Source organism: Aulonocara stuartgranti, assembly GCF_965226115.1.
Source record: "Aulonocara stuartgranti genome assembly, chromosome: 5".
NCBI classification, from domain to species: domain Eukaryota; kingdom Metazoa; phylum Chordata; class Actinopteri; order Cichliformes; family Cichlidae; genus Aulonocara; species Aulonocara stuartgranti.
Genome location: NC_138943.1, coordinates 24,523,785 through 24,547,598, shown reverse-complemented (window position 1 = coordinate 24,547,598; position 23,814 = coordinate 24,523,785). Strand labels below are relative to the sequence as shown.

General features: G+C 41.1%; 1 protein-coding gene across 4 annotated transcripts in view; it reads right to left on the bottom strand.

The window, feature by feature from the left end:
- ppfia4 (PTPRF interacting protein alpha 4) overlaps positions 1 to 23,814 on the bottom strand; it is a 67,004-nt gene extending 43,190 nt beyond the window's left edge. For all 4 annotated transcript variants that reach the window (XM_082533115.1, XM_082533117.1, XM_082533118.1 and 1 more), the window contains exons 1-2: positions 23,458 to 23,814; positions 22,953 to 23,253 (exon numbers count right to left, since the gene is read on the bottom strand). In XM_082533115.1, coding sequence (XP_082389241.1) covers positions 22,953 to 23,210 — 258 coding nt within the window. In that variant the 5' untranslated portion in view covers positions 23,211 to 23,253; positions 23,458 to 23,814. The remainder of the gene's footprint in view (positions 1 to 22,952; positions 23,254 to 23,457) is intronic.

The window sequence follows — 23,814 nt, the reverse complement described above, 5'->3', positions numbered from 1 at the left end:
CAGCATTTCCACATTATAATATGTATCTATATTATCTGTATTTATACTTTATTTAAAGTATATTTTTACTGTGAGTTTTGTTCATTCATCAGAGCCTATTAATTCAAACATTTTATTCCAAAAGACATGGTGAAAAGAAAATCTCTTTCTGAGTGTCGTCAGAATTTCATGATTTATGGTTTGATGACAAGATCATGTTAAGTGAGGGCTTAAAATGAAGAAGTATTGTCCAACAATGGCTCTAGTGTAATCCACTAATGACATGTAAGAATAAAGAGACACATAGCTGCAAGATAGGTGGAACTATACTATATCTGGCCATTTATTTCTTCATTTTGTGCATTTTGCCTGACTGATAAATCGATCTGTCAGACCAATACCGATATTTAGTGATTTAAGAATTGGACATTCTGATATCTTGGTACTTTCTCTTTCACACATGTGAAACATAAATAATTTTTGCTAACATTTGTTATAGTTGTTGTCTTTGTTCCAAACACCTTGAGGGAAGCTGCGGTGTGCCCTCTGGAGGATAAACTATGCAACATCAACACGCATAACATTGTTTCATCGTTTTTAACTGTCATTGTCTTCTGTTATGAATGCTGATAAATCAGAAAATAGCTCATATCCAAGGATAATATTAGCCTGCTAACAAATTGGTAGGGCTTGAGTTTGCAAATATCTGAGTGGGTATCTTATAAGCATCCAGTATAACACTGTTTGATATTAAAGTGTGCTCCGGCTAAATTGTATGTTAGAGACTGAATTCCTCAGAGGATGTTATTCCTGGTTCACAGAGCTCTGGACTGCAGGACATGAAAGGCTCTGCCACCAGCTTAGGAATGTGAACACACACACACACACACACACACACACACACACACACACACACACACACACACACACACACACACACACACACACACACACACACAGACAGCTCTTTAAAAAATGATTCGTCTCTAATCTGCTCTGTATTATGATGGCCATGGTATGAAGCATTACAGAATTGTGCGTATGTGTGTGTTTGTGCGCACATCTATCACAGGGCTCTGGATGATTTATTTATGAAATGTGATTTTTCTTTCTGGAGCTCTTCAGCCTTGTAACGCAAGCTCACGTGCTCATTCACTCAGTCACTTACTCAAACACACACGCATGCATGGACACACACACAGAGTGGTCACTCTCAATCATACTTTACTGTTACATTGATCTACAGTATTTGCGCTACCAAAAAATGATTGTTTATTTTGGGATATGAGGATTTAAATCCTGTGTGTGTGTGTGTAATTTTTAGTGTGTTTCTTCCTGCATTTGTGCCTATATTGTGTTTATGTCTGAAGTTACTATAACTTTCTTTCTTTTTCGCCCGCTGGTTTAATCCCACACAAAGTACCATTCCCTTTCCTTATGACTCACACTGTGACAGCTCATTCCCACTGAACAGCCGATGCTTTTTATGTCACAGTGTGTGTGTGTGTGTGTGTGTGTGTGTGTGCACATTCAGATATTTTAAATTAACAGTTATACTGAATTGCATCAGAGTCCTTAAAACTTTAGTTGAATAATCTTTTTAATTATGTATTGCGATGCCTTTTTGATTGTAGCTCTATGAAACAGAGTCTTCAAAAGTGGTGGGTGGAAAAATGGAGGAGAAAGAAAATATTCATGGGAGTGGGTGTGGCACAGATTGCGTGAGTAACTTCTCTGCCACTTCTTTGCTCTCTGTGTGTGTATGTGTGTGAAGTGAAGCCAGTCACACTGAGTGACTGAGTGAGCTCATCTGTTCTGGGGGCCTATAAATATTGTAGATGCCATGCGCCTGCAGTAGACCTTCTCGGCAAGCTACTGTATGATGTCATCCTGGCACACCTCTAACTAATACACACACACACACACACAGCTGTGCTGCCAAGTCCTAACATCCATGGCAAAGCTAGGGTGTGGTACGTAGGTAGACAGGGATGCAGAGCCCATGGATGTTGAATAAATCAAAGAAAGCTCAAACTATAGCCTTTCTTTGCTCGTTTTTCATCTTTCATCTTCAGTTAAAGTTAATATTAGTTTTATTTATATAGCACCATTTCAGAACCACTCATCTGCAGAGACTCTACAGTATTAAAGAGAAAGAGTCCCAGTGATCACGTGAAACTCCAATGAGCAATCACTTGGCAATGGTGAGAGGGATGAATTCTCTTTTTTTTTAAAAAGAAGACACCTCCAGCAGTACCAGGCTAATCAGTTAACTTGTGTACCCACCATCACTTTCTGATCTGTACTAACTAATCCAGCCAGTGTTGATTTCTTTTGAAATTACCCCATGCACAGAAGGCAATAATTGTTTGTGTATGCTGTGCATGAGTGTGATGTCACTAGACACCTAAAGTACTGGCAAGTGCAGACTCTGTGAGGGCAGTTCATCACTAACACCATCTTCTTATACAAGCTTCCAATATTTGTAGTTGTATACACTCACTTAACATCTGACTGAGTACTTCTACACAAAGAACTGGCCACATTTTAAAGGTACAGTGTTTAAAATCTCACCACTAGATATCAGCAGATTGTAGACTGCAGTCAACTGAGCTCTTTTTTTTATTAATCCAAATGAGTGGGTGTAAAACTTTGTGAAAGGAGTCCAATACGAGTCGATGAGTCAGTGAAGCTCACTTCTGTTCGATGACAGCGATACAGAGGTGAGTTCATGAGGATATCCTGAACTTCTCTGTCAGTAAGTGCTGCTGTTGGCTAGTGTTAGATGCTGTTAGCTGCTGTTAGCTGCTGTTAATGAAGTGTTTGAAATGGACCTAGCATTGCTGGACTCAGACACTTAGCAAACAAACTCATACAATGTGAGAATGTCCAAACATAAGCTGTCATAATGTTAGCTTATAACCAACTGTTCTTGTTGTTAGCCTTCTCATTGTCAGCTGTCTGGCAACGGGAAGATGGCATGTCTAATCTGCTGACTATAAGTAATTGCTACAATATCGAGAATAAATCAATAAGTATGTTTATGCACATTTGCATGTGTTAGAGCCCTGACTTCAGTTCAGGAGATGAAGCTTGAGGTGAGGAGGAAGAGGATGACATTTTATCCAAATGCCGGTCATGTTGTCTCCTTAGCGTTTTTGCTTCTTTGTGAAGAGAAATCCTTCTATACAGGTATGATCCTTTATATTTTGAGTCTGAAGGTGCAGACATTAATTAGAATTTGCCTTGAGCACAGTCTGAGTGAATACCCATTAGGTGATTACTGTGTGCAAGTTTGAGCCTGACCAATCCTGTGTCAAGTTTCGCGATTCTTAGAGCTTCATTGCATCTCTTTCCATACTATATATGAGATAAAGTATCTACAATCGGTTCTTCCCGGTTGTTCTTCCCTGGCCAAGCATTTACCTTCCTTTCACAGTGAACAGAGGATTCCCCCACACAGTCCTTCAGCCAAACCCACTAACACACTGAGCTACTCTGCTTTGGCAGTCGATCATCGGCAGCAATCAAGGTTTAGGCTACACACGCCAGAGAATAAACATGCACACACACACATACACACAAAAAACCTTCACACATTAAAGACACAGACACAACAGATTGTTGATCTTGTGCAGGAGGAATTCTGTTTGTACATCATACCACTCAGATGAGAAAATATGCACGCATACACATACAGTGCAGCTGATAGCTCATGCCCTATGGGATAGAGGGTGTGAGGAAGTAAACACCATAGCCCCTCCTCCGTATTTCCCCGGAGATTTTATTTGCAGGGCTTTGAAAGAAGAGGAGGAAAAAGAAAAACCCTGAGCCTGCACGTGGACATAAGCACCCATGTAGAGTCCAACTGACCTGACGACTGACAGATAGAGATGTTCATGGACAGAAAGCAAGACTGAAGCCTCTATATCAGGAATGCTATATTGTACGTGTAGCAGTATGTGGGTGACTGTGGGACTCTTTGGCACCGTGTCGTTAGGGTGAGGGGAAAACTGGAGGGACGGACGTATATTCCGTTGGGTCAGCATTAAACAAATGCCAGCTAGATGTGGTGTATTCCCACTGGGTAGTTGTGCAGAGTCTATATGTTTGCGTATGTGTGTAAATCTGCATACGTGAACATATGTGTGTGATAACAGTGATGCACTGCAGGGGTGATCAGGAAGGGGAGGAGAAGGGATTTTTTTCACTGCCAAAAATGACAGGAATAAAAATAACTTGAACAAGATGACTAGGATAAAATAAACATGCTGACCTGGAGCACACACATTTAGCTGATCCTGCAGTTTTAACAAATGCCCGGCTACAGTATCAGTCAACTCAAAAGGTTTTTCCACTTGTATTATTTGCAAATTCCTGGCTACAAGTAGTAATGATTAGCTATAAATAAAGAATAATGCCACAGCCTTAAAAAGAATTCCCTAGAGTGTGCTGGGTCAAATTCTCTAAATCTAACAGCCTGGAAGGATTAACAAATTAATAAATAAATAAAAGTGGGAATATTACATAAATTGAACAGATGAATTAAAATGGTAAAATGCCTTGAACTCTTATAGAGTAACTTTAAGAGTAGGAACTATAGAAGCTATGGAAATGGTATAAAGAGATAGAAGAAAAGCGGCCAACACAAAAAAAATGTTTCTGAAGACATACAGCAGGGGAAAAAAGTACTGCAAAAAAGAATGTTTTCTTTGTCTTTTTCCTTACGCTGTGTGGGAATGCTACGATGCACCCACTGCCCTGGCAGAAAGTCTACAGTCAATCTGGACCAATTAGAGCACAGATATGTGGGTGCGAGAGTGTGTGTTTGTGCGTGTGTTTGAGTGTGTTCGCCCTCCAGGGTGCTCCAACCCCCCATAACACAGCTCACGCAAGATAACAGGGAGAAGAGAAGAGAAGAGAAGAGAAGAGAAGAGAAGAGAAGAGAAGAGAAGAGAAGAGAAGAGATTTTGTCATTCGGGACACAAGATGCTGGCTGAGAGCGAGCTGAGAGAATAAGATACAGAGAGAGGAAACACAGGATCAGATGGAGAAGGCAAAAAATGAACCGGTCACAATGACAAAAGGATGTGACTGAAACTGGAGAAGTAGAAGGGTGGAGAGGAATATCCAAGGATAGCAGCAGAAGGGGGGGGCATTGCCTAATGCAGGCTACAGAGCTTTACATGATCTTTATGTAACTCAGCTACAGGCACTTCCTCTCTGTCTCAGTGTTTCTCCACCTCTCATTCACACTTGCCCTCATTGCCATGCTCTCTGTCTCATTTACAAGAGGACTGCTTCAAAATTTAAACGCCTTTCCGTGGAGTGATTTTAGTCACCTTCACTAAACTTGAGCTGGGCAGATGAGTGTGTACGCCTACTGCACTCACTACAGCACCATTTTACACAGGGCTTGCAATTAAAATGGGAAATTATATTCTTACGGTACCCTGCGATGATGTAAGGGGTATTAGCTCACCCTTTACACCTGGAAATCGCAAGATTATAAAGTCATAATGTTTTTCTAAGGTAATGCTCATCAGTGTTTGTTATGCTGCACTTGTCCACCTAATTCCAGAAATAACATGCTGTTGTGGTGTCATATTACGGATGGAAACTGTCCCCATTACATACTGTAGACTGCAAGCTAACAGTGAACATATGAATCATTCTAAACTGCTAAAAGTGTAGGGGGATAACGCTTAATGGTAGGTGACTGTTTTAGGAGTGACTTATAGATTTGTGAAGTAGGAGGATTTACCACTGACGTTAACTAAGGACAGCACAGTTCTACTCAAATAAGGGTTCAGTTTTGCATACATTTGGAAAAATGTGACTGGGATTTTTTGTTTTTAAAACAACAAAGCATTCTGAATCTGCTAAAGCTCTGACTGACTTCTTATCCTCGAGAAACAGCAGCTAGGGCTTAGAGGTATCAGAAGCATCCAACTGCACCAAAGTGACAGGAAGCAAAACAAAGAAAGTTGAAATAAACAAACTAAACAGACCACTTGACACATTGAATTAATCAGGAACTTCTGGGTTTCTCTGTTAAGGAACGGTGATGACAACACGCAAACCAGAATAATCAAGGAAAGCTCCTCCTACCTTAAAAACCTTTTGGAAAATTGGACAGTAGCAACTTGTAGTAGACACTTTCTCTTCTAATACTGTTACTGTGCGTTGAGCCTATCCTTGATCAATTTAAGTCTGATTGTGTTAGGGACAGACTGAGAGTCAGTGTGAGTGAATGAAAAGTGCTACTGACGTGTGGAATTCAGGGCAAGAAGAGACGTTGTGAGGCATATGGCGGAGAAAAGACAGGAAGGCAGCTAAGTGTGAATGATGCTTTTCTTGCACTGGGGCAGACCACGTCACAGGCCTCATTATTATAATGGGCCACCACAATGCTTACTGACCTTCATCATCAACAGATAAAGTTGGCCACGGAGAAAAAGTGTGTGTGTGTGTTCTTCTGTCAGTTATTCAGGCAATTACAATATGAGGGGGAAGATGGTTCAGGCTGTTAGCATTGTAATTAAATGTACCACGGGGGCTTTACAATGCATTTAGCAAACAAAAATCAGAATCAGAATCAGAATACTTTATTGATCCCTGGGGGAAATTATTTTAAAAGATACCACACAGGCAATCTTAATAAATGGACACACACATACACCCATAATGTAATGATTTCAGGCTACTACAAAGGCTCACTGGACTTCCTGGTTTGGGTCAAGTCAGTGCACACATGCACTTCAACTTGCATGTTAATAAAACCCTCATAAAAAAAGCAAAATTGTGACTTTTATCTAGTTTTGCTTTATCACGGTAACACGAGATGGTAAAATCAATCGCACGCTCGGTCCAGAAACACTGTGCGAGGAGAGTGTGGAGGTTTGTGCCGAAGTACAACATCCTAGCAGCAGTGCTCCCATCTAGTGCTCTCAGAGCAAAGCTGTAAGTACAGTGAGCTGGCTGAGAGATATGAAGAATTATGTGGCAGAACGATAGCTAACTAATAGACCTCTCAGCGCACACACTTAAAGCCATCACAACTGATAAGACAGAAGAGTGAGGGAGCGAAGGAGAACCATTCCTTGAAGAGAGAACAGATCAGTCTTTTACTAATGTGTTAATACGGGTATTGAATCTTCACTGACTCATAAGTATTCATAGATTTCTGGTTTCATACAATGTGTGCATTATGGAAAACAAGCAGACACAAAAAACAATTTAACCGAAGATGATGACAAGAGGTGCTGGAACAAGTTCGGCTCAAAGAAACAGGAACAGAACTTGTATTTGTGCGTGCACGTGCGCGTGTTTGCGTGTGTGTGCACATAAAACTCTGCACAGTGTCTGAGTTGAGTGTCTACACCAACCCACGTGTCTGTGAATGGAGCTGGAAGTAAATGAATAACAGACTGCAGCTGAGAACTGAGGCATGTTGTAGGTGGTGCTGAATAACTGGCTCTTGATTTAATACAGAGACTAGATGATCTAAAGAGCTATCTGTGAATGTACATGCACCAAAAATATCTTATTAGTTCCTCCAGTATGTACTCCGTGAACTCCTGCTGTTTAAATCAGCCTTGCGCTGTGTCTGTTCTGCACGGAAAAGTCAATGTACTGTGGGTGTCATCATGTGTACTTTGATGTCTGGCCAGACATGATGGTGCTCTGAGCTGTTTAACATCTCACATCAGTACATACATCTTTGTGTGAAACACTGTAACTGTTTATACACTGATGTGTGTGTAGCTGTGCATGAGTGTGATGTATTAGCCCAGTTGGACACTTATGTACTAGGAACTGCTGACTGTGTACAGGCAATTCATCACTGGAACCGTTTTCTTATGCAAGATTTCAGTACGTAGTTATATGTTCATGGCCACTTTATAGAATAGAATAGAATAGAATAGAACAGCCCTTTACTGTCACTGTGCATGTACAACAAAATTGTAGAAGGATCATGCCAATTAAATACACCATTCAACTGCTTGTTAATGCAAATGTCATATAAGTCAATCGCATGCTATTTAGATCTGGTCATGATGCCCTGCTGAACTTAACAGCGAGCTTAAAAATGTGGAAGAAAGACAATTTAAGGGACTTTGAATGTGGCATGGTTGTTGGTGCCAGATGGGCTAGCATTTCATAAACTGCTGATCTGCTGGGATTCTCCCACACAAACATCTCTAGAGTTTACAGAGAATGTTTTGAATAAGAGAAAAAAAGAGACATCCAGTGAGCTGCAGTTCACTGATAGAAAATGAGTCTTCAATGCCAGAAGTCAGAGAAGAGCGGTTAGACTGCTTCGAGCAGATGGGAAAGAAACAGTAACTGAAATAATCGGTTATTATAAACAAGGTATGAGGAAGAGCATATCTGAACACACAACACATCAAACCTTAAAGCAGATGGTTATGAAGCAGCAGAAACCCACGCTGAGTGCCACTCCTGTCAACTAGGAACAGGAAAATCGAGACTACAATTCCTACTGGCTTAACAAAATTGGCTAACAGAGGATTTGAAAAACATTGCATTTTCAGATCAGTCTTGGTTTCTGCTGCAAAATTCGAATGGTAGGGTCAGAATTTGGTCTAAACGACATGAAAGCACAGATTTGTTCTGCCTTGTAGCAGTAATTCAAGTTGTGATGGTGGTGTGATGATGTGGGAGATATTTTCTTGGAACATTATGAGTCTCTTAGTGCCAAATTGTTTCTGACCATGTTTACAGTGTACCCATCTTCTGATGGCTGTTTCCAGCAGGATAATGTGCTCACAAAGCTCAAATCATCACATCAAGTGGGTTTTTTGAAAATAACAATACATTGACTGTACTCAAATAGCCTCCAAAGTCAGGAGATTTCAATCTAATAGAGCACCTTTGTGATCTAGTAGAACCAGAGAGTTACATCATGGACGTGCAGCCAACAAGTCTGCAGCAACTGTGTGATGCTATCACATCAATATGGACTAAATCCTCTGAGAAATGTTTCCAGCACCTTGTTGGATCTGTACAGAAAGGTGTGTCCAGCCCAGTACTAGGAAGACCTGTCCTGTTAGGTTGACTAATTTTGTAAAATACAAATAAAAACTCATATTTTATTTTTCACAGCTCTTGCCCCTTTTTAGGCATGAAGTAAATAAATGGATGCAAAAAACAAAGCAGAGAAGTTTTTGTGTACATATACATTTAAAAACTTCCAGTATTACTTAAACAAGCTTATGGTTTTATGTTTGTTAAGCATTTTACTCCCTTACAAATATTTTTTTAAAACTGTTAACGAGCTAGTTCATTAGTGCTCGGACATTGGTAGTGCAGCGCCCATTCCATTTCAAGCAATCAAGATAAAAGATGGAGACACAAGATCTAAAATTTACAGACTGATGGATCTCACTCTCGACAAAATCATGTTTAGCTAAATCTGAAGAAGACAGAACAGACTAATTTAACTTCAAGCGCAATAAAGCCATGTTTTCAAAAATAATTTTCTAGATTCAGCATTTACACATTTATATATTAACAACTGGTCAATTAAATAATGAGTAATTCTAGAAAATTTAGCAAGTTGTTTTAGCTTTATGCTAAGCAACAGTCAAATCAGTTGATTATCTATTCACTTTACTATGCCTTTTGCACTGTCTATAATGTTCGACCAATATGATTACAAGTAGAAAACAAAGTCTAGTATCCAGTATTTGTCTTGGCCTGTTTATACTATATCAATGTTTTCCACAGAAAGGCCTGTTTAGAGTGAAGTTTGTCCTAGCAGTGTCAGAGAGTGGGCGTCTAATGCCAGAAGCATTAGAGCCAGCAATCGCTTGTACCTGTCCAGGAACAGGACGGAAATACAATCAATTAATGCTAATGCTGATCAGATAAATGTGCAAAGAGGCAAAGGTTTGCAGAGATGTTAGTCATAGCAACTTTGATGTTATCACGAGTGTCACTAAGCTAAACTTCGCTCTGTTACTCAGCAGCTTCCAAGTCACTCAAATTACTTAATAACTCCAGTTCATGAAGTCCAATGATATTTTCATTTTTCATGGGGTAAATATCACTAATACGTGCTCATTTATGATCCTGAAATTGATGCAACATAAACAATTAAACAAGTACAAATAAACACATGTTAATGTATGCCTGTGGCCAGTTCATTTCATACAAATGCATGAAATACTTCAAATAAGTCATTAGCTATTTACAGCAACATTTGCCTTACTGTGTCCTCATCCCAAATCCTGCTTTTCACTTGCACTGCTATGCTCTTGCAGATCTGTGTGTGTGTGTGTGTGTGTGTGTGTGTGTGTGTGTGTATGTGTGTGTTGGTGAGTGTGCGTGGTATTGACAGCCAACAGCGGGGGGTGGGTGCTATGTTGTGAGACACTGACAAGCTCTATTTCATGGAGGCAAAGATGCATTTTGAAGTTCTTTAAATCCTTTTAAGGGTCCAGCAGGAGACTTAGCTTCTCAAGCTGCTGCTGCCTTTGCTGCTGTTTATGTCTCTTGCTGTGGAAAAGAAGACGTTCCGAACCCAATATGTGTGTATGTGCCCATACAAACACATTTTCAGAAAAGTTTTTATGTACATTTGGGAAATGTACATAAAAACTAACCACAATATTGAAACCATTTTAACCCTATATCTTACCTACATTATGTATTATTTGGAGACGCAAGAACAATGCATCTGTTTTTGGAAATGAAAACATGCCAGTAACCAAGTAGTGCCTTAATGTATCCAGCAGTTGTTCCAGTAAACTGCAACAACTTATCAAAAAAGTACAAAATAAAAATGTTCCAATCGGATGTAAACTGAACCAATGCCACCAGCACCAATCCAACCTCCTCATGAAGCCTTTGTAGGACTCTAAAATAGGACTTTTGATAAAAATGCATTATATATTGCCCTGGGATAACAAATCCACAGAGTCTTCCTGATACGATGGAGGTGTCCACCACTCTATGTGGTCTAGACCATAGGTGTCAAACTCTGGCCTGCGGGCCAAATTTGCAGCCTAATTACATTTGGCCCGCAAAGCCATACAAAATTACTATTAGAGCTGGCCTGCCAGTATTATACAGTGCATGTACTGCTAATACTACAATTCCCAGAATGCTCTGTTGGTGTTTTGGCGTGTCAGTCATGACAGGACCCATTAGCACCATAGTCATAGCAACCATGCAAATGCTGCCATGCTACCTATCCCAAAATGGCAAAAAGAAAGGCAGAAAACAGGAGTTTTCTGGACAGGTGGGAGAATATGATGAAAATCTGATAAATGATAAAATGATAAAATTTAATTCAGAAGGCTGCAAATTAATTTTTTATTTAAGAAATGAATTCCACTGATGTGTTATTTAATTGGAATTTTGATTTTGCATGTGTGTAATATTAAGTTATATATATGTTTATATAAGTTATATATATTGTTTAGTATTAAGCTTGCTTGTTCCATATTCGGTTTTTCAGCAAAACTTGTTTGAGTCCATAAGAAAAGACTCCTTGTTATATTTGGAGGAAGACTTTTTTTTTCCAATAAATTTTAATGTTAGCCCGCGACTTTGATCCAGTTTTGAATTTTGGCCCACTGTGTATTTGAGTTTGACACCCCTGGTCTAGACTAAGCTTCTTTCAGCGATTCCCTTACTCACAATGGGTCGCCACAGCAGATGAATATACATATTTGATACTGCACAGACTTTCACACCGGATGCACTTTCTGACACAACCCTCCCCCAACATTTGTGTCACCTCCTGGTCTCATTCACGTGTTAGCCAAATGTGTTAACCACCACACTATGGAGCTACTACTACTATGTTCAAGACTGGTTAATAATCAAAGGATGATGTTTTTCAAAATAAACTGTAGATATTATCAAAAGATATTGTAGGTAACAATAGACGGTCCTATATGTACAAAAGTATGGGTCTACTTACTTATACAGGAGCTTCTCGTTCTGAAAGGTGGTGCAAGTGTCATAAACCTGCATTCTTTATAGAAGCCACCAGATTTGGTATCCGGTCGTTAAGTGATGATGTGACGAATCCTACTTCCGGGCCTAAAGTAGTCTGCGTTTAATATGGCTTTCGTGTTGTTAACATGTTTAATGTTATGTATTTTCTTCTATTTGATCTCAAAAAGCTCCTAAAACAGTCAGTGATCACTGTTGACCTCCCTCGGCTTTTATTACCGCTAATCATTTATTTAAGCTCAGTTTTTAAAACCTTAGGATGTAACTACAGCCCAGCCCATGCAGCAGTATATGAATGACTAACCTCGTATTGTGGATGGATTATCTCAGCTGTTCTCCTGGCTGAAGTTTGGTCCTTTTACAGCATCCTGCCATGCGATTACATTTGTTCCTGACCACCGAGAACACTCACGGTAACTTTTATTGAGTGGAAAAAAGGTTAGCATGTTTATATTATGCTAACATAGCTGTGTCGCTAGCGGTCACGTAGCACATCATTATATACCAGCTAGCCAAACTTCAGTAACCCTACAAACGTCACTGCTGTTTAGTTTTCTGTCTTCATTTATGTTGGAAGTGATAACAGAGCTGTACGTTTTAATTTGTTTCCAAATCCCCGCAGTCAGGACATGCTATATTGTATTTAGATAGAAGCTAGCGAGCTAACTTCCTGCTAACTTCTAACTCCGTTAAATGTCATAAATTTTGTTTTCATGGATGCCTGGATGTTAAACTCAATTGTTACACCTGGTAGAGCAGAACACTGATCATTTTATTAAAGATGAAAGACTTTAGACAGTTTTTCAACTCTCAGTAATGCCATAGTGATCGTTTGATATATGGACCTGCAGCGGAGTTTAGGCCCAGACACGGCTAGTGACGTCAGACTTAATGACCGGATAGGTTGCAAAAACACTTCCGGTTCTATAGAACTCCATGGGAAAATGGCCCTCCACAGCAACCTCTCTCCAGTCTCCTTTGCTGATTTTGGCTCATACTGTATAAAACATTGAGTCACTTTCATACGTTTTAGCAATTCTAGCTGTTGGAGAAGAAGATAACTCACATTGGCTACTGACAGGTGATTGTCCAGTTGGTAGCCAATGAGAGGGACCATCTGATTAGCTTTGTTGTCCTTATACATTTTTCAGTTATAGACTTATAGATTAAAGATTATTTGCAAAATTGCATGCTGTTTTTATACAGTGTCCCAGGATTTTTTGGATGCGGGATTGTTAGTGCAGTTGGGTGTTTTTTAAAAATGTCTTTGGGAGCAGAGTTGATGCATGTGTTTTTCTCTCCCATATCTCTGAACATGTGGGTGCATACAGATGTAGAGGATACATGATAACCTTGAAGTGTATAACCTTGGGTTACTCCAACATTTCTTTTAAATATACTTACTTTCTGACTTCCACATCCCAATAGTACAATATTAACACCTCTCCCCACCCACTGATGCCTTATCTTCTATTCTGAGGGAGTAGCTGTAGAGAAAGTGAACTGACAGAGTTCCAATAGTGCAGCTGTTAGACATGGCAGGGCCACTGTGGGCTTAACTGCTGGCTGGAAAACTTCATCTCACATCCCCCTGCCCTTCCTCCCTTTCTCTCATTCTGTCCTTTCCTGCCTCCCTCCTTCATTACTCTCGCCTTCCCCCTCTGGTGGTCCTGCAACTCCAATCACTCTGCTCTTATTACCAGAGAGAAGGAACTTACACACACTCATAGACATATAGTGGCTTTCCGTTCTTCCTATTACCAGAGCATGTCCCTTGCTGCTGGGACCTGTCAGGTATGCTTGATTCAGCTTTTTTCCTGACTTTCTGCCTCTCGTTGCTAAATCTTACACTGTCTTTGTAATTGCGACTCTTTTTACCACCTTTCTTCCTCCTTACCTCACCTTCCTTTGCTAACCCAGGCAGCCAGGGGAACAAATTGGCGCCCGGCTGAGCTAAATGTGCCTGGTGCTGAGAGCCAGATGGTACTGGCACGGAGAAGGAGGGAGCAAAGGATGGCTCCTTCTGAGAGATGGAGCGTCTAAGCCATGGCACAGCAGAGCAGCATGGGGGAGCTAGCTTTGCACACTAATAATCTATTAGTGTTCAGGGTCCCCAAAAGCTGTGCAAAGGCCCTTGCCAGGGTCCACTGTGACCTGCTCACAGCTTTGGTGAATAGGAGGCTTAAATGAAGACTGGACAACATACAGGAGGGAGGATTATGGAGTAACATGCTGAGGAGTGGAAGGAGAGAAGAAGAGAGGATAAGAAAGAGGCTCAGAATGAGAGGTGAGATGTCAGCTGCTAGAAGATGAATATGTTGTTAGTCTCACTTCTGATTTCTCGTTTGTGTCTCTTTGTCTGTCTCAAAATTAAAAATGCAACCACAGTAATGAACACAGCAGTAGTCAGATGATAGCCATGTCTTAAAAAGGGCCAAAGACAATCAAAAGAAACAGACTTTTTTAGATTTCAGTGAATAGTTATAACGTAGATGGGATATCCATCTCAGTTGAGTCTGTAAGAACTTTGCCCTCTCTGTCTTTCAGTGTCATACCTTCTCTCTCAAAATCTCCCTCACTCTCTTATTTGTTCCTCTTTCAGGGTTTCTTGGCAAATTTCAGCTGCTCACTTCATGCTCCACTTTCCCCTACATCAACCCAAATTCCTCTATTTGGCGCTTACATAACACATAGCATAGGATTTGGGCTTCGATAGCAGACCAATCAGATGCAATAATTTTTCATCTGACTTTGGCCTATCCTCCTCAATATTCTCCTATCGTGGCACACAAAGCTGCCTAGGCCATCCATGCATAAGCAACACTATCCGCAGGCATATTCGTTCACACGTACCGATGCACAGACTCAAGTCGACATGCAGACTGTGCATGCTGACATTTAAGGAAATACAGACGGTGTGTGCATCATTGTTCGTCTGTGGGTGGTGCAAATCAGAATGGCTAAAATAAATGATTATTCTTGTCACTGATTCATCTTTGGGTCGTTTTCTCAATTAATAAGTGGATTGGTTAGTGTGTAAAACATCTAAGATGTCACTCTCAATAGAACTCGGGGTACTGTCTTCAGATGTATTGTTTAATTTTTCCAACACTCCATGGATGAAACACAACCATCACATTTTTTTCCTGCAAAATTACTTATTAAACCAATAAATGATCAAAACACTTGACCTTTTTTATTCGGATTAACTCATCGATCAATTGGTCTATAAATGTGAAGTTGTGTGTTTATGCCTTGCTGAAAGGTTGCTTGTCTTGTGATAAGGTCAGGCCATCTCCAAATACTGTGCAAGAGCACCTCAGAGCACTCCTTGTTTCTTATGCGATCTAATGTATATTAACTCTGACACCCCTTCCCACTCACACCTACAAGTAAAATACTAGTACAGTAAAAGTGGCTGAGTACCAAGCCTGTGAGGCTTAGCTCTGTTGGCCTTGGTTCAAGTAGTGTGGAATAACTCTATCTGTGTTAGCCAGCACAACACTTACCCCAGCACTAAGGATATATGTTTATTCACCGCAACACAGACATTAATTAAAGCTGATTAGCTTCTTTCTCCTTTCCTTTGCCCACATTGATACATAAATAGTGGAAAAATCATTTTCCAGGCTATCGTTTTCAAAAAGTTAGTAAAGTGTATTTCTAGGCAATATTAGAATTAAGCTATCTTAAAGATTAAAGTGATTTATATGCTGGTGATTTATATGCAGCACCAGCGAGCTATGATAGAAACAAATAAAATGCAGGGACTGTTTTTCCCTTTTGTGTCTCTACTCTTTGTTGCGCTCATTTTTTAAATCATTATTATTTTAAGGAGCTAAAATTTTTTTTTTTTAAATATATATTTCTAAGTTTTTCTGCTTCTTTGTACATTCCCTCACATACCAGGAATTTACTACCATCCGTGAGTCCTTATACTGAAGTGATGATTGTTATTCTCTCACTGATCCATTTAGAAACAGTCACATAAAAGTGTTCAGAAATGCACAGGACCTGATGGTACTGAGCAGGCCGATCACAGTGCTCAGAAATGAATGAACACTCTGTGGGGTCACTGCTTAAACATTATAAATTAAACTGTTGTGTGACAACAAAAGCAATATGTTAGCTGATGTTACGTTTTTGACGTATCTTCGTACAAAAATATTCAGTCATGTTCTCCATAGAACATATCATTTGACACACATACAGTCTAAATTTATGTGAATGCAGAAAATTTTAAGAAGAGTACAAATTTAAGAAAGAGGCTGCTTCGAGTACTTGGCAGTTTTCAGGGCACCCCCCCCCCACACACACACACAAAAACAACAAAAAATCAAGGAACTCTCTGCAGATCATGGTTAGGGTATAAAACAATTTCAGAGTTTTGAGTGTTTTTCATGAGCACAGTGGACTCCGTAACTTTGAAACTGATTACATTTGAAAGCACCAGGATTCCTCTACAGGGAGTGCAGAATTATTAGGCAAATGAGTATTTTGTCCACATCATCCTCTTCATGCATGTTGTCTTACTCCAAGCTGTATAGGCTCGAAAGCCTACTACCAATTAAGCATATTAGGTGATGTGCTTCTCTGTAATGAGAAGGGGTGTGGTCTAATGACATCAACACCCTATATCAGGTGTGCATAATTATTAGGCAACGTCCTTTCCTTTGGCAAAATGGGTCAAAAGAAGGACTTGACAGGCTCAGAAAAGTCAAAAATAGTGAGATATCTTGCAGAGGGATTCAGCAGTCTCAAAATTGCAAAGCTTCTGAAGCGTGATCATCGAACAATCAAGCGTTTCATTCAAAATAGTCAACAGGGTCGCAAGAAGCGTGTGGAAAAACCAAGGCGCAAAATAACTGCCCATGAACTGAGAAAAGTCAAGCGTGCAGCTGCCAAGATGCCACTTGCCACCAGTTTGGCCATATTTCAGAGCTGCAACATCACTGGAGTGCCCAAAAGCACAAGGTGTGCAATACTCAGAGACATGGCCAAGGTAAGAAAGGCTGAAAGACGACCACCACTGAACAAGACACACAAGCTGAAACGTCAAGACTGGGCCAAGAAATATCTCAAGACTGGTTTTTCTAAGGTTTTATGGACTGATGAAATGAGAGTGAGTCTTGATGGGCCAGATGGATGGGCCCGTGGCTGGATTGGTAAAGGGCAGAGAGCTCCAGTCCGACTCAGATGCCAGCAAGGTGGAGGTGGAGTACTGGTTTGGGCTGGTATCATCAAAGATGAGCTTGTGGGGCCTTTTTGAGGATGGAGTCAAGCTCAACTCCCAGTCCTACTGCCAGTTTCTGGAAGACACCTTCTTCAAGCAGTGGTACAGGAAGAAGTCTGCATCCTTCAAGAAAAACATGATTTTCATGCAGGACAATGCTCCATCACACGCGTCCAAGTACTCCACAGCGTGGCTGGCAAGAAAGGGTATAAAAGAAGAAAAACTAATGACATGGCCACCTTGTTCATCTGATCTGAACCCCATTGAGAACCTGTGGTCCATCATCAAATGTGAGATTTACAAGGAGGGAAAACAGTACACCTCTCTGAACAGTGTCTGGGAGGCTGTGGTTGCTGCTGCACGCAATGTTGATGGTGAACAGATCAAAACACTGACAGAATCCATGGATGGCAGGCTTTTGAGTGTCCTTGCAAAGAAAGGTGGCTATATTGGTCGCTGATTTGTTTTTGTTTTGTTTTTGAATGTCAGAAATGTATATTTGTGAATGTGGAGATGTTATATTGGTGTCACTGGTAAAAATAAATAATTGAAATGGGTATATATTTGTTTTTTGTTAAGTTGCCTAATAATTATGCACAGTAATAGTCACCTGCACACACAGATATCCCCCTAAAATAGCTAAAACTAAAAACAAACTAAAAACTACTTCCAAAAACATTCAGCTTTGATATTAATGAGTTTTTTGGGTTCATTGAAAACATGGTTGTTGTTCAATAATAAAATTATTCCTCAAAAATACAACTTGCCTAATAATTCTGCACTCCCTGTAGAGTTTAGTCAAACTAAATAACCAGGGAAAAACGGCCAAGATCAGGGAGGTAAAAAACCCCAGCAAACACCACCAATCTTCAGTGATCTGCAGTGTTATAAGAAGCTGAGAGGTGGACTACCATATTATCAGTACTCTGTCTGTCAGGCTTTTAGAAAACCACTGTTGGGTAAAAGATATACAACAACCTGTTTGGAGATGGAAAATATCAGGCACTGCAGGTCACCTGGTTAATACCATTGCCACAATCAAGCATGGGAGTGGCAGGATTATTCTGTGGGGATGTTTTTAGCTGCAGGGACAAGGAGGCCAGTCAGAGCTGGCTGGAGTATAAATACAGCCAAATACAGAGAGGACCTTGAGACTTAGAGGAAATATACTTGGAGTGCATGAGACCGGGGTAAAGGTTCATCTTTCAGCATAACAATGACAGGAAGCATATTGTGAATGAGTAGCCTAGAAAAGCCGAGGTTGTCTCTACAGAACATCTGCAGAGACATCTAAAGACCCTTCATGTGTAGGTTTCCACACACACACAAAATACATGAGAAATTAATAGTTTCAATACTATTAGAATGGGAGCTTTACATTTTGAGTTTGATAAATTAAAAAAGAAGTCTAAAAGCATGCATTCTCTTCGTCGAGGGTTATTGGAGGTAGATATGGAATGTGTCCTTTTCACACAAAAACTTCATTTTCAAAATTAAAACATGTAAAAAGTAAAAGTGCCTGAACACTTTGTGAGTTGCCATACAGAAGCAGCGTGGTTTGAAAAGCACACCTCTGCCTCATCTCGCCTCTGATAATAGACTGTGTTGAGCTATGGACAAAGGTCATTTGCAAGAGTAGGGTAGGAGGAGACAAAAACTGTCTGAGGGAGCAGTTAATGGACTAGTGGGTTATTGAGGAGTCAGATCAACAGAAAAAATGTGAAAGAGAGAGGGAAAAGGGACAAGAGAAAGAACCACAAACTAAAGCCAGATAGGTGCAGTAAAAAAAAAAGATGCACCAAAGTCAGCTGTTTTCAAATCTAGCCTTCGGAGAAGACACACCAACCCCGAAACAGCAATACCTGAAGCAAGGCAAGGTTGGAGACATATGCAAAACAGTCAGATTGCATATGATTTTTCGTGGAGACACAAAGCTATGTGTGTTTATGAGTCTGAACAACAGTAAGGCAGCAATCATTGCTGTGAGAAGTCAAAGGAAAGGTCATTAATGTGTGTGAGCTCAAGTAAACAACAAAAATACTTGTGTATATGCGTGCACGGAGGAGCATATCAGTGGGGACGGGGAGGGTGGAAATAGAGACAGTTGTTTTGGAAGGGCAATGAGATCCGTGTCTGTGTCCGTGTCTGTCTGTGTGTGAGTTTGTGTCCCTTCATCTCTGTGTACTTGTATGCTGGCAAAAATAGACGCTGTTGTGTCTGACTGAAACAGGTGTCCAAACATCACAACACACACTCTCACAAACACACAGATTATGAAACTCAATAAAGAGACATCCCGCTCTTTATTCATCAAAGAGTTTTCAAAATGATGTTGACCAGTTAGATTTTAGAAACAATGATCAATCATGAAATAATCATTTGATTCTTTGAACTTCATAAACTTGTGGAGCTCTCCAAAAAGCTGGATTGTGCTTCTCAAGCACCTAATGCTTTGAGCTCTGCAGGGTTGACATTTGGTGAACTGAACACCAGTTTCTTTACTCTGTAAATAGTTCTTGCATGTTTGGACCTGCACATTGGGTCAGTGTCCTGTTGTATAAGGAAAATGGTTCTAATGGAGCCCCTATACACAGGGTATGGCATGGACCGATAGTGTTCCTTGTTGTAGATCACTTTCATTCTGAACCAGTTTTCCACCTTTTAAACTAAACTGTCAAATTTCTTCACCATGCTTGGAAGATGGTATCAATCAATACTCCAAGCATCTTTTAATTTTTATGCCTTGTTTCACAAATCTTTCTGAAACAGCTCGGATAGTTCTCAAGACTCCCCCCAGATCTTCTACTGAAAAAAAAGTCTTTTCTCTTAGCTTCTCCTTTCACTGGCCAGTCTAGGTTTTGTCTTTGTCTTTGCAACTCTGCTCAGACAGAGCAACACAAACAGTTGTTCTCTGTATTGCTGATAATGAGAGTGGCATTTTGTGGTTACCATTTAGATATGAAGCACCTGTCTCCCAGATTTGAGACTTTTGACATGATAAAACTTGTACAAGGTAAGAGAGATCGCTACTGAAATCGGGTCTCTGATCGCCTCTATTGGTATTCTATTAGAAATCCATTAATCAATTTTTTTTTATAAAATGTGCTTTTCCATCACAAAGAAGGGACCTGCAACTTTTGAGTAACAGAGGATTCACTGGATATATATATATAAAATCTTACAAATTTAACAAATCTATTGCTCACTATCCACCCTCTACGTTACACACACATGTATACATATGTGGCATATGGAGAAAGCAGGCATATGATATGCCTGCTTTCTCCTCTAAAGGTCGGAACTGTTTTCTTCACTCAGTAAAGTAACAGTGTGTGTGTGTGTGTGTGTGTATAACATGAGCTTTTGTGTGCATGCGTGTGTGTTTAAAACCTAATTTGTCTATGGGCAAACCCATCTCTGAGGGCTGTATTAGAGGCATTATGCACTGTAATGGGCTGACATGTTAATCTGAAACTCTATTCTCTGTAGCTAATGAACATATCCATCCTAGTCTGTGTGTGTGTCTGTGTGACTGTGCATGTGTGGCAAAATGGCAACGTCCCATTTTTATGATGTTAGCGAGGCAAACACAAATGCCAAGGTGATGGAGGTTTGTGTCTTTTGAACAATGACAACGCTGAAGAGCGCTGAATTTTGAATTGCTCCAACAGTGCATTTTTACATGTGTGCATGTTTGAGTGTGCATCTTTGGAGGAGAGACATAGATCTGACAGATTTGGGTCAAACCAGTCCCGTAGAGTCAGGAAACCTACAGAAGACATAACAAAACACTACACACAAATGCACATGCCTAGTAGGTTAAGATAACAAATGTTTTTTAGGCAAAAGGACAAAAAGAGTGCTCAGATTTGGGAAAAAAGACTGTATTGCCATGCCAATGCATATACATCAGAGGAGTAAACGCACACATACAGAGAAAACCTGACATACCACACACGTAGGCAGAGGCGGCAAGCGCAAATGCAAAACTGTCACATTGTAATGTACTTGAGGGCATAAACACACCAGCTTTGGTCATTTTGAGAGCAGCAGCAAATCACCCTAATTACCACCAACACATATAGGAAAGTGGGGTCAGGATCATTGCCAACTGCTACAACGTTGCTCTTACACACACAGTATTCATCCCACCCAAACCTGAGATTTCAGAAGCCATATGCTATTCTTTTTCCTCACACTTCCCCCTCATCATTGCAAAATGCACACTGCAATTTCTAATAATGCATAGAGGCCAGACAATCCTCATTCCTCAGCTGTGCAGAACAAAACTGAGTCAAAATCAATTGCAACTGAGACTTTTTTTTTTTTTGGTTTCTCCGTCTCACTGCCTGCACTGTCCGTTGCATCATCTCTCCATTCTGTGGATGCTGTGGAAATGACCACAGGTGTGTTTGGATGTGTGCATGCACAAGTTGAGCGTGGTGCTTTGAGAGAGAAAGCGAGAGACAGCTTATGCATGTGCTCGCCAGCCATAATGTCTGCATAATGTCCCGAGGTCTCTGACTGTATAACTAATACTTGTATTATTGCTAGAATAAAACATTACGCTGAACCCAGCAGGATTAGAAAACAAGCATGACAGCCTCTACCCACTCTCTCCCTCACTGACACACACACACACACAAACACACATATATGCATGCATGTGTAGAAGCAAGCAGCCCAGGGCCATGTACACTAGCAAGCAGCCATGTTTCTTTCACGAGAGGCTGCAGCGAGCTTGTCATCGTCAGCATGATTCTCTCTCTTGCTCTCTCTGTCTGATACACACACATGCACACTGTACTGTGACATCATGCCACGCATTTAGACTGGGGGGGGGGGGGGGGGGGAGGTCAGAGGCTAACATAGCTTTATGTGCTGAGGCTTCATTGTCGTCATGCTCTGTGACTTTAACAGCCCTTATTCAGCTCTCCTTTCTCTTAAAGACACACATAAGGGTGACAGATGTCAAAGATGGCCAACAATACAATCAGGTCCTTTTGCTCCAATTGGCCGGTCACCACATGCAGAGGTGTTTCCACTCAGTTAATTACTGTTAGGCTCTGCCCTCCCTTCTCACAGGGAGGGCTCTCGACGCCAGGCTCAGACCTCTACACGCAGAGTCAAGCATCTCTTAGTGAGCCAAAATCTTCCATTTATTTTTGACCCACCTTTCAACCCACTACATTACCTTTCTGCCTACTAGACATTTAGATCTTCCTTTCTGGCATGCTGCCACTTATGAGCTTTTGATGTGATATGGGCCTGCATATCCCCATCATCTTCACAGATATCCCAGGACATGAAGGAGTGTTAGATGGGATCCCCAGAAGATATAGTCTATAAATATTAAATTACATTTTAACAGGGGTGCTATCCCAGGGTCTCAAATTCTGGCAAAAGAGCAAGATCTACCTTGCTCACTGAGCTATTACCACCAGACCTATGCCATTCATTCATTCATTCACATTTTTATTTAAATCAGCACAACTCTCTTGATCGTAAGCCTCTATGATTATGGTGCCAAAGACTTTTGGGGCCCAGGATAGCTGACTCTGATTGGCTAGTGATCCCCATGACCAACCTATAACCTCTCATCACATAACTCGGCAAATCATAGCAACAAACCGAACAGGAAGGATGCTTCTCCCTCTTGGAAAATAAAAAAAACAAAAAACCCCAAGGCCATCTAATCCCACACCCAAACCTGACTCGCCCCCTCCTTCAAAGGCCGGCTGCTCCTCACCTGAGGCAGCGCGGCGTTGATCTGCCGCTGGAGCACGTCCCTCTCGTGCAGCGCTCCCTGCAGCTTGGTTTGAGACTGAATGAGAGTCTCCTGAGTCTCCCTGAGGGACTCCAGCAGCTTGTCCCTCTCGTCCAGCATGTTGACCATGAGTTGTTCGAAGTTGGCCTCCTGGTCCGAGCCGTTCGGGACGCCGCCGGTGCCTCTCGGAGGACCAGCCGAGTCTCCTTCGCTGATGGTCGGCATCACCTCACACATCATCTTTCCTGCTCTGTGGTCTGGGCAACGCTATAGGACAGTGTCGCTGTCGGGATTAAGAAGGAATATGTGTATGCGTGGGGGTTATAACCCTGATAAACAGACTTACAGTAACTGATAAATAGGGCCCATTAACGCCCCGTAGCAACGCACATTCAAGGCAATCGCAGTTACGCACCTTACTCCCAGCACGCTAGAGCTCTATTTTTCATGCATCAAACGTGCGATCTTACGCTTTATATCGCCATACCTAATCAGAGTGACTGAAAAGATGAGACGACCGCTGACGTTTCATCCATATTAACCGGCGTTTTTTCACCCAGTGAGCCGATCCGCCCTGCCCGGCGCGCCATGCACTCACATGTACAAATCCCGGCGTGATGTGATTGACAGCTCAGCTCAGAGATAGACGGGTACGTTTAGAGGGGTGGTGCCCACGAGCGCGACGGAGATCATAGTAGGTACACTGACAGGGAAATTTAAAAAAGCAGCAGAAAATATCGGGGAGGAGATCGGCGTCCTTATTCCCGTGGATAGTGAGAGCAACTCTTATCTGCATCCGCCTTCTCCGCTTCCATCTCTTCACACCGCCGCCGAACCGATGTTC